The following is a 10,992-nucleotide window of genomic DNA, read 5'->3' on the forward strand; positions in this document are numbered from 1 at the left end:
AGCACATAAAATCTCAAGATTTGTCTGTATGCATAATATATTATTATTATATTAATAATCTTTTTTTCAATAAGTTTGTAGCAACTCTACAATACAACAATCGTTCGACCGATATTCTGCACAAAATATGATTTCGGGAATAGTACAGTTGAGTTCGTTTTTTGATCACCTCAAAAATAAAAGTACTTGATAGAGAGATAGGTTAAGCTTAAGTTTCAATAAGAACTTGATTCGTACTAAAAAAAAAAAAAAAAAAAAATAGTAGTACGCGTTCTTGCCGTAAACGTATTAATTATTATTGGTAGTCCTATAATATAAAACGGGTAGGTGTATCATGTATACTGTAAACTGTATACTGAATAGTGTATTGTAATTTATAGACTTTAGGTACCTACCTACTACAGTTGTGTGTTATAATACGAGCAAAGAAACTATGATGAAGTCATATTAATTCAATATTATTATTACTATTATTTATAATGATTACAAAATAGTAAACGACGAGACAAATGTTGCGCTCTGCGTATGCCTATTTGTAATAAATATATACAGGATGATTTTTTAAACAAACAACATTCATTATTTCAAAATCTATTAAAATTTTTAAAAATATTATCCTCATATAATTTACAGTTGAAATAAAACAACATTTTAACGAAATTGTGTATTTAATGTTTTTATTATTATTAATTTTTTTAAGATTTCTACTTTTTTAAACGACAACACACGTACATAATATATTATTTTGAAGCAGAATATTATTTTGAGTATTTCGATACATAGTACTATTGTTTATAAATTATAACTTATAAGTACCTATTTAAAGTTTCTTTTGACGCCTTGACGGAGTGGAGTGGTACGGTAATATTTCAAAAAATACTACGCTGCTCATCTCATCTACAATTTATTGTGTAAGAAAAATATTTTCGAAAACGTTAATAGATTTTGAAATAATGAGTGTTCGAAGATGAAAAATAATCACCCTGTATATATGTATATACATATTTGTCATAGGGAAAACTCGAGTAGATAATAATATGATGATTTGTGATCGTAGTTTTTTCTCGGATCGAAAAAAATTACGCGGAATCATAACATACCGCGTGTGCGTTGTACACACGTTACGATGTTGTATCAATCAGGAAAACGGATGGAACAATTAATCAATATCGCTCGCCAATATCACCAGTGGTAGGGCACAGCTCCGAGGACGTCGGCTCCAGACTTATGGCCGTTTCGAAAAACCAACGCGTATAAAAGATGTGCGCAAACCACCGGCACGATCGAGTTCGAGTTCCACGGGGTTTCCGATCGATCATCGTTATACACATAACGGACGCAGAGTGCCATCATATTATAATACACGTGTCGAACGATATTACTTTTAAAAAATAACGACAATCCATACACGATGGACATGATGCGTCTCTCGTCTGCCGTAAGTTTGTATATATATATATTATGTATGTGTTTAATATGTTATATATTTTCGAAGAATTCGCCTAGATATTATATATAGTGTATCGTGTATGTCAGCGTTAAATCCAAGTACTTAAGTCACGAGGCAATCCTTTTAGCTTTTTGAGATTTTAGGTCGATTTTCACGACTTTTAAAAAAATAACATTATTAAGTCTTATTTACCACAACGGTTTTAGATATGAACGTTTGGTTTATTTTTCGTTGTGGTGATATTTTTATAATTTTTACGATTAAAACAGAAAAGCAGTATTCTTCTCAGTGTTGTTGCTGTATAAATGTCCGTTGTTGAACAAATTGTTTTTTGTAGTAAACTTAAAATGATCACTATGATTAGGTGTATGATGTTAGACCAGTCAAGTATAAATATTGTGTCAAGGGCACCATTTAAAAGATGATGTACTACACTAGCTACTCCACTAATTTAAACTAAATAACGTATTATTAAAAAAACTATTTGTTCAATACAACCATAGCTCGTAAACATAAACATAATTTTAAACAATGTGTTCTGTTCCCTATTAAAGATAAAAAATTCATAGTAAAAATTTAAGAATTAAAAAATCTTTATTAAAAAATTAGACTTTTCATAAATATTATAGGTATAAATGTATAAGTGTTATTTAATCTATTATTCTAACTGTATAAAAACATTTTTCAAAATCATGAAGATTAACCTAAAGTTTATAACCAATAGAATCTAATAGTAATCTAATCTATGTGCATTCTATAAGAGTTTATGGCCCTTCATTTACTTTTATAACGTCAGTCGTTCGGATGAAATTTCGATAAATAGAAATAACAATTTTTCTTTAAATAACTATACAATATTTATTTACATTTTTACTAAATAGATCATAGTGTTGATGATCGTGGTTGCAGCAGCATCCGCCGGTATTTATCCGGCGACGATGGGCAGCAAAGGTGCCGCTGTGGGGCGCACTAAATCTGGCAACAGTCGTGACACTTCAGGGGATAGTTTTCATATACAATCTCCCGATGGACAATATGTATTTGGACATACCAATGGAGAGCAGGTGAGAAAATAAAATTATATTATATTATTATAGTAAAATTAAGTATCTACTTAGAGATTGGTATAATAAGATAATTAAGCGCACAAAAAACTTAATCTTTATATAACTTATAAGTAAATATACGTGAATAAGTTTAAAAAATGTTATCATCAGTACAAAACACAACATTTTGATGAAAATACGATCTTTTTTTCAAATAAAAGTAAATTGTGGTAGATTATTTAGTTATATTAATATATCATAATTTTTTTCTAGAGTATTTTACAATACCTACTTTAATTTTAATACCACCTATACTTAAAACTGTCATATCTACTAATTTGAACATATTATGTTATTAGTATAAATTTAATATGAGCTGTTTTTTACGATATAGCTTGTTTTACCGACGTAAACATAATATGATATACTGGAACTTTTTCTGATAGAAAATTAATTTAATACTATGCTAATTAGCTAATTGTTTACTAATTTATTAACTTTCGACTAACACAAAATATGAATTTATTTAAAAAAAATATTAATTAACTTTTTAAAATAGAAAAATAATGTCTGAATGTCTAAATATGATCTTTACTTATTAAGTTGTGTTTGCATTGTTAAATAAATTCATATATTTTTCACAGTTTTTGCTGTAATTATCTTATATTATTTGATTATTTAATAGTCACAATTCCCAATAGAACAGTAAAACAGTACACATAGAAATAACAATTTAAACAGTTTTTTTCATTAATTTTTACTTATTACTTCTCTTCGGTCTTCATAGCTAATTATACGAGATCAGTCACTATTGTCCTATATTTTAATACTCCAGTGGATACAATACATATAATATACATTTTAATCATTGCATAAGTATTTTCGACTTTAGGTGCAAGTTAACTACGTTATTAGAACATAAAAACCACTCCTGAACATCCCACTGGTTTTCATTAATAATTTTATAACACGACTTAATAGTTAATACTAGTCTGTTCTTTTCGACTGTGTGACGTTTTACTTATTTTTTTTACGTGATGAACACAAATACATACTTGCGTGTTACCACGGTGTAATTAAAACATGTGCCAATCAAGCTACGAGTACATATATTAATTTCCCTCGGTTACAGTAGTGCTGAGGGATGAGATTTTTGACGGCCCTCGGTTGAGATTATTATTTGACAACGGTGAATGGATTTTAATAACGTTCACAGGGCAGAGCTGAGATGCGCGACAGCGACGGCACGGTGACCGGATATTACAGTTACGCGGACGGCAATGGTCGAGTGGTTCGTGTCGATTACGTGGCGGACAAAGGTGGTTACAGAGTATTGTCAAACGCCGGCGTGCCGTCCGCTTCGGTGACTGTAGAGGCAGATGGCGGTGGTGCCCCCGCTGCAGTGACCGACTACCGGAAGATGTACTCGGACTTAACACGCCGCATCAAAGTAAGTTCACATGTTGACTAGAATTTAGAAACCGCAAGATCGATGGGTACGCACAAAGGCCTAAAGCGCACTGCAACTATACGTGTAGAAATCGATAAAAATATAAAAACGTATCTTTTACGGAAGGATACGGTATGGTTTGATAGCGTTTTGTTTGTCTCACATATTAACTTTTTTTTTACCTTTTCAGAGCACAGTCGTGCAACGAGGTCAAAAAGTAGTGGATCCCATCGACGGAGGCCAACGGCCGGTCGTCGTGGACCCGATCCCGTACCCCACTGAAGAGGTGAGTGTGTGTTTTAAAAAAAATTATAAAACCCGCGCGCCAAAGTGTATGACTTTTGGGGACGGGTGAAGCTCAGGACGATACAGGTCTCTTATGAGGGTTTTCTGCTCTTGCAAAACGATATGAGCGTGTAAAATATTCAGTTGTTTTTGAACGAGCTTAGGCGCCCCAGTCCCACCTCGTTTTTGTGCCTATGCAGCTATGCCGTGTGGTAAACAATTAGGTTGACGTGTCGAATGCTAGCATTATTATTGTACAATATAATATAATTTCATAATGTATTATACTTAAGCCTTCGATATAAACTTAAATCTTAATAATATCGTTTCAACAGTGACATAAATAATATTATCGTTACATTTGAATCATTAGCTGCACAAAAAAAACATCGTGCTTGTTTTATTTTGAATTGTTTATGGTTCAAATAATTTTTTGGCTGACATTGAAAGTATAAATCGTTATACTATGATAAATTGGCATTTTATATATCCATTGAAATATGCAAATCAATGATTATTTTTCTACTGACAGCGGTGCACACTCTATTATGTGACTTTCTTTCACTATTACGTCTATTAGTTAATGATTTGTTGATTATTTCTATAATGTATTCGGCGTATTGTACTGTGTAGAATGAAAGTTTAGGTGATTGAAAATGACAAATATAATAGTATTTATTTAAATATATTATGCATTATCACAGACAAAACATTCAAACCGCGAAGAAAAAATCAATTTTCCGGATTGGAATCAAGTGAAAATGTCTACTACCCAAAATTCTACGGTGAGTTAATAAAACGGCAATAAAATGTATTCTAAAGGAATCGTAATTAAACAAACGAAACCATAATGTACATTTGTTACCAATCAGGATGGAATTGAACACAACGAAGGACAACAACAGCAGCAAGAAACTATAGATCCTAATTGGGATAGTGTAAAGATAACAACTCAAAAATCAAATGTAAATATGAACATTGAACACGTATAATATAATATTACGTACATTAATTGTTACCATTTTAGTTACAATGATATAAATTATTTTTATGATTGAATATGCGTCAAATTTCAAAAGTAAGAATATTATTATAAAAAATACACGTTTCGATATTATAGTTATACGTTAATCAATATTTCTGTTTATTTTAAATTTATCTTAAAAATATATGCTTATTACTGTTGAGGTATTAAATAATTTAATTATATTTTAAATACATCTAGATATTAGAAAATGATAAAATAACGTATTTTCTAATACAACTAATTTACATTTTGTATAACTTAATTGTTTTATTGCAGTGTTAAATTATAAGAATGAATAACTTGTATGAAAATCTATATTATGTGTATACAAAAAAAAAACATTGTTATTCTATAGATAATTTATTGTTTAATTAGTATACTGCAGGAGGGGATTGGAGTTCAAATGATTCAGTAATTTAGTGTTTGTAATTATTCATGTATGCCAATGAGCTACGCATAATCTCGGATAATAATATATATAAAGCCATTGTCCTATGACAAACGAATCATTTTTATTTACTTAATAATAGCAAATTAATTTCAATTTCAATTTATTTTTAAACAGATTAAAATAAACGATAACGATGGTAAAGAATCTATTAATGATTTGAAAAATGAAATGATCACTACAGAAATGCCTTCAGTGACGTCGGTTCCGATTCAGCCTCAAGTAAAAACAATAATCTTATTTTTGTTTTTATCCTTTTTTTTTAAACATAATATGCATATTTTTGGTCTGGACAAAATATTTATTTTTTGATTTTTGAAGTTTTTCCAAAACCAAACATTAATAAAAAAGAAATTAATGTTATAATTTTTTTGATTAAACGTTATATTTTCTAGGTGTTTCCTAACAACTGACTATAATATAATAACATAATCATAGAAATGTCAATGATAATCTTTTTTTATCATAATTTTAAAAACAAATGTATAATTTTAAGTTTTTCTATATAGTAAAGAAAAAATCAAGTAGCAAGCAAGGGTTTTTTTTTTTTTTTATTAATTTTTTTCTCAGAAAAACTTCGGAAAATTTTTAAATATCATTTGTGATTACCATTAAGTATATCAATTTTTAATAATTTTAATTTTTTTAAATTTAATCTTTGTATACATTATACACAGTACCTACACAAAGTATATTAATAAATATACTAAGATTTTTATTGTCAATGAATATAATACAAATCTAATGAATATTATCGAAGACAGTTGTGTGGCTGTTAATGTTTTATTGCTAAACACCTTGATATTAAATCATTGGACAATACAGTTTATGAATAATAAATAATAATAACAGCATGAACGATTTATTAGATTTTAAATAGACATGATTTAATAGTACGATACCCTTGTCTAGGTTCCCTCGAGAGGAGATCATAAGGGAGGATATTCTGATACAGTATTCCACGAAGATAATGCCAAGGTAAGCCCGAAAATTATGTCAAATAAGTACTGTATAGTTTAAATATTACCTTACCTTTTTATAGTACATATTTTATACTTATCTGTATTTAATATTATACTTACGAGAAAATTTCACATAGTAATTTTGTCATTACTCATTATAGACGTAAACATGAAGCGTTTTATTCTTTAGATCTAAACATATTTTAAACACAGTGTTGTGTTAATTTTAAAATTATATGTCTTGTATTTGGTATAATATATGTTGTATGTCATAAGGAAATTAAAACTGAAATCAGCAACTCTAGGATCGGTGCAGAATCTACCGTAATCGATGACACACAAAATAATTCACCAGTTACAAAGCCCGTAATTATTATTTATTTTTTAATTTACTATTTGTATAATTTACTACTATAGAATATTTTTCTGATTCAGACATCGATTATAAACAGCGTTCAAACAACGGTATCGTATTACGACGGACCTGGACAAACCACTGAAAAAAGCGACGACTCACTATATGCCCAGGTATAAACATTGATTTAATAAAATAACTTCGTACTTTAATACAGGATGAATAAAAATAAAGCTTTGAGGTATGTGTTCCTACGAAATAGTTATAATTTATACGGTTGAAATTATTTATCTATATTAATCAATGGTTTGCTATATTTTATTAGATTATGAAATTATTAGTTAAGACTATTGAAACGAATCTTATAGTTACATTTTCACGATTTTAGACCACAATTTTTGGTGTAAGACAATTTGATGAATATTCAACTGCAGTGATTTCAGAAAGTGCGACAGAGCATTACCGTTCCATTAAAGAGAACGACGACAAAATTAAGGTGCCTATAACAAAATAAAATCCAAAGATTCGTCGGCAACATTGACAATAATATACCTAGTTCCAGGCAACGAAACTTATAATGTATTTCTTTGTATAGATTCCAAATGAAACGGATGTGCTAGTGACTGCCAAATCACTAAAAGAGGATAATGAATTGTTCGAAAATATACCGACTACAGTTGAACCAAGCCGTCAGACTAATGTCCAAGTATGTGTTATCCATTTATTACAAAGTCAATCGACTTAGTTATGTTCATAATTGAAACGCCTATAAAAAAGGACACAATAATTTTAATATTTTAAACTTTTAAAGAGCGTTTATAAATGTTTCTTAAACATTTGTTTTTTAATTAATGATTTCGGACTACCAAATCAACAAAAATAATGTGTGATCAAAACATTGAGTTTTATTTAAATAAGTTTTTCTGTCTCAAAAAAAAAAAAAAGAAAAGAAATTGGGTCTTTTTGTACTTACTCGTATAAGTGTTACAATTTTATTGTAAAAAAAAAAAAAAATAGACGATCATTTGAACTTAAATTTTTAGACTACCGGCATACCATCCAGTGTCGATTACACGACTATCGAAGCGGTTAACGGAAAACCTGAGTTAGTCAGTACGCTGCGGCCTTTGTACGAATCCGAGATAACTACATTACAGGTAAGTGCTAAATATACATTATTGATATCTAACAGACGGTTTAATATTGAATTAATTATACAACACATGTGTTGATAGACCGCAGGTAAGGTCGGTGACACAGAAACCGCAACTGTAATAGATGTAGCAGGTTTTCAGTTCGTAACTGAACCAAACAATAATAGCGAAGACCATCCTGAGTTTAGAGTAAGTAATTTAAATTGGTTTTTAAATCACTCGTTCCGCTGGCGTTCAGTAATGTTTTAACCGTTTTTTCTTTATAATGCAGACTTTAGAGCCTACAGAATCGATCGGTACTACCGTCAGACCCGATATTGAACATTCCCAAGTAAGTCGCATATTGTTTAATAAATAATAACAGTAAAGTGGCAATGTGTAGGATAACGCTTAAAATCTTGGTAAAAACTAATTGAAAACTATTTAAATATTTTTCTCACTGAGAATTGTCCATGGACACATTTTTCTAGTAAATACATCTTTAACAAAACAATTGTTCTGATTTTCCACAGCTTACTTTTATTTTGGGACCTAGATATAACAATTATTAAATCTAAGTATTTTTTAATTTTTAATGTTATCTTTTATGAAATCGTAACAATGTTTTTAAATAAAGAATTTTTATATCGTATATTTTGAGAATTTTAATTTTAAATATTACACTTCCCCTTCCCCTACTCTACATCATACTCAGTTATGCTTCTATAAATAGTCATTGAAAGTCTTATACTTTGATTTGACTAAAATTTAAGTTACGTTTTTTTTTTAATATGTATAGCAAGAACAAGAAGAGATAGTATGGCCAGAAATACCACAAGAGCCAGTGCCTCAAGTCTTGGTAAGCAACTAAAAAATAATAATAATATACAATGTAGATAATGATGACATTTATCCATTTATTTATATTAAGATGATTTAGATGAATTAATTTATCTATTATTTTTATCAATTACAGCTGCCTCTAGATCCGTATCCCGCCGAAGATCCGCGGCCGAAAAATGCTGGTATCAAGACCACTTGGCCAAACGATTCGAGACCGGTAAGGTAATCGATGGCAAGATTGTTATAACGAATTAAAAAACACTCGGGTTGTTGTTAGTTTTTTTTTTTTTTTTTTGCAGACCAGACATAACAAGCCGGATGAAATAAAATCAGCGGTCAACGTCTCAGAAACTGAAACGACGACTTTGACAAGTAACGACGAAGAAAACGGAGCTATGTTCAACTTTCCCAGATATTATCTCACCGGTTGACAATCTACTACGTCACATAAAATAAAATAATATAATATAATAATTAATTACAAGAATATTAGACTTGTTTTAAATGCTTAGCTATACATTAGTGTTCATAAGTATATGTTGATCATAATCAAAAATTGTATATAAATATATATCGAAATAGATAATTTAATATGATGGATGCTTAAATGTATTGAAACAGATTTATTCCCAAAAAATTATTATTCGATAACTCTAGTACATCGTTTTAAATTTTATAAAATATATTTTGATATTCTAAACTATTATAATACTTATAAAACAAATAAACGAAATGTATTCAATGACTTCTTAGTTATAACAACGTAATATTACTAATTTTTTATTAAACGTTAATTAAAAAAAAATATATCCTAATTATATTGTTGTAAAGAATTTAATCAGATAATTGCCAGGTGAAACGGAAAAGTCTGATTTATATTATGGTTTCACATTGACGGACGTTGTCAACAGGATACAAATGTGTTTTCGAAAAATACGAAACGAATGCATTTTCAAGAAATTAGACGTGTACATTATTAGACAAATCGGCATCACACGAAACCACTACACTCCTAGATATTGACATCTATCCACCTAATACACTTAAAATCAATTATAAATTATTGAAAATAATTATTAATAGGCGAAAAACTGCAGCACAGGTTAGAACGTGCAAACGGTTTCAAATAAAGGTAAAAAATCTAATAAGTTATTAGTTATTATATACTTATTTCCTTATTAGCAATTTAAGTTTGGTACGAACAACAGCGTATAATACTTTATATTATGTATTTAACGTGAATTGAAAAACACTTTCACTTTATTCTTTGGTCGTGTTGTCAGAAAAAATAAATGTATAATTGAGTTATCTCTATCTCTGTTTACTGTCACTTCATTTTTATATAAAAAAAAAAAATGATATTATGAATAAATTTTGAATTAAATACCTAATATTCTATAAATAGTTATGTTTTATTTATATAAATATAAGCCATCAGCATTTAGATAATTAGAATAAGATATCAAGCTTTTGTATATCCAAAATCTATTTATTCATACTTCGTGCAAAAACATTTTTCTTTAAAATTGTGAAAATTGACCATGAAAAATTTCGTAGTCAGTTATATTTTCTGATTTATTTCCGTTATTATGTTGAAAATGTCCAAAATCGAATTTTCTTCTGTGTTAATGCATAGCGGTATGTACTATGTATATCTACTCGTTAAAAATACATCTGTAACATATTTTAAATACTTGAATGAAAAAAATAAATTTTCATCTTAATAAATGATATTATTATATTGTCCAATAAGTATTAAAAATAAATATAAATAAATTTAAAATATTTATAATTACACTGAATGAGAGATGTCCAGGACTGTAATTCATATTATGGTAAGTTGTTTTCTAGTACCTATGTAAATATATTTTTTAAATCGAGGGCATACAAATCCTTACTTATATCACATAATTTAGAGTACATATTAACTTGGCCTTTTTTTTAGTATTTTGTACTTTGAAGTATAAAACCGCAACGAATAAGTAATTCAAAT

General features: G+C 28.8%; 1 protein-coding gene across 2 annotated transcripts; it reads left to right on the forward strand.

Annotated features, from left to right (window-relative positions):
• Positions 1-1,303: 1,303 nt before the first annotated feature.
• Positions 1,304-9,590, forward strand: LOC112598501. Of its 2 annotated transcripts, none has more exons than XM_025344985.1 (18): positions 1,304-1,438; positions 2,332-2,514; positions 3,713-3,946; positions 4,137-4,232; positions 4,936-5,016; positions 5,104-5,196; positions 5,824-5,928; positions 6,619-6,684; positions 6,945-7,034; positions 7,104-7,196; positions 7,412-7,519; positions 7,619-7,729; positions 8,067-8,180; positions 8,259-8,366; positions 8,449-8,508; positions 8,956-9,015; positions 9,133-9,216; positions 9,299-9,590. In XM_025344985.1, the coding sequence occupies exons 1-18, from the start codon at positions 1,412-1,414 to the stop codon at positions 9,428-9,430; spliced, it is 1,845 nt and encodes a 614-aa protein (XP_025200770.1). In that variant the 5' UTR covers positions 1,304-1,411; the 3' UTR covers positions 9,431-9,590. The 2 variants fall into 2 exon arrangements, with proteins under 2 accessions (XP_025200770.1, XP_025200771.1); XM_025344986.1 differs by having other exon boundaries at positions 9,133-9,221; positions 9,299-9,425.
• Positions 9,591-10,992: the final 1,402 nt, after the last annotated feature.

The sequence above is a fragment of the Melanaphis sacchari genome, unplaced genomic scaffold (genome assembly GCF_002803265.2).
Source record: "Melanaphis sacchari strain LSU unplaced genomic scaffold, SCAv2.0 Contig48_pilon_pilon, whole genome shotgun sequence".
Lineage (NCBI taxonomy): Eukaryota > Metazoa > Arthropoda > Insecta > Hemiptera > Aphididae > Melanaphis > Melanaphis sacchari.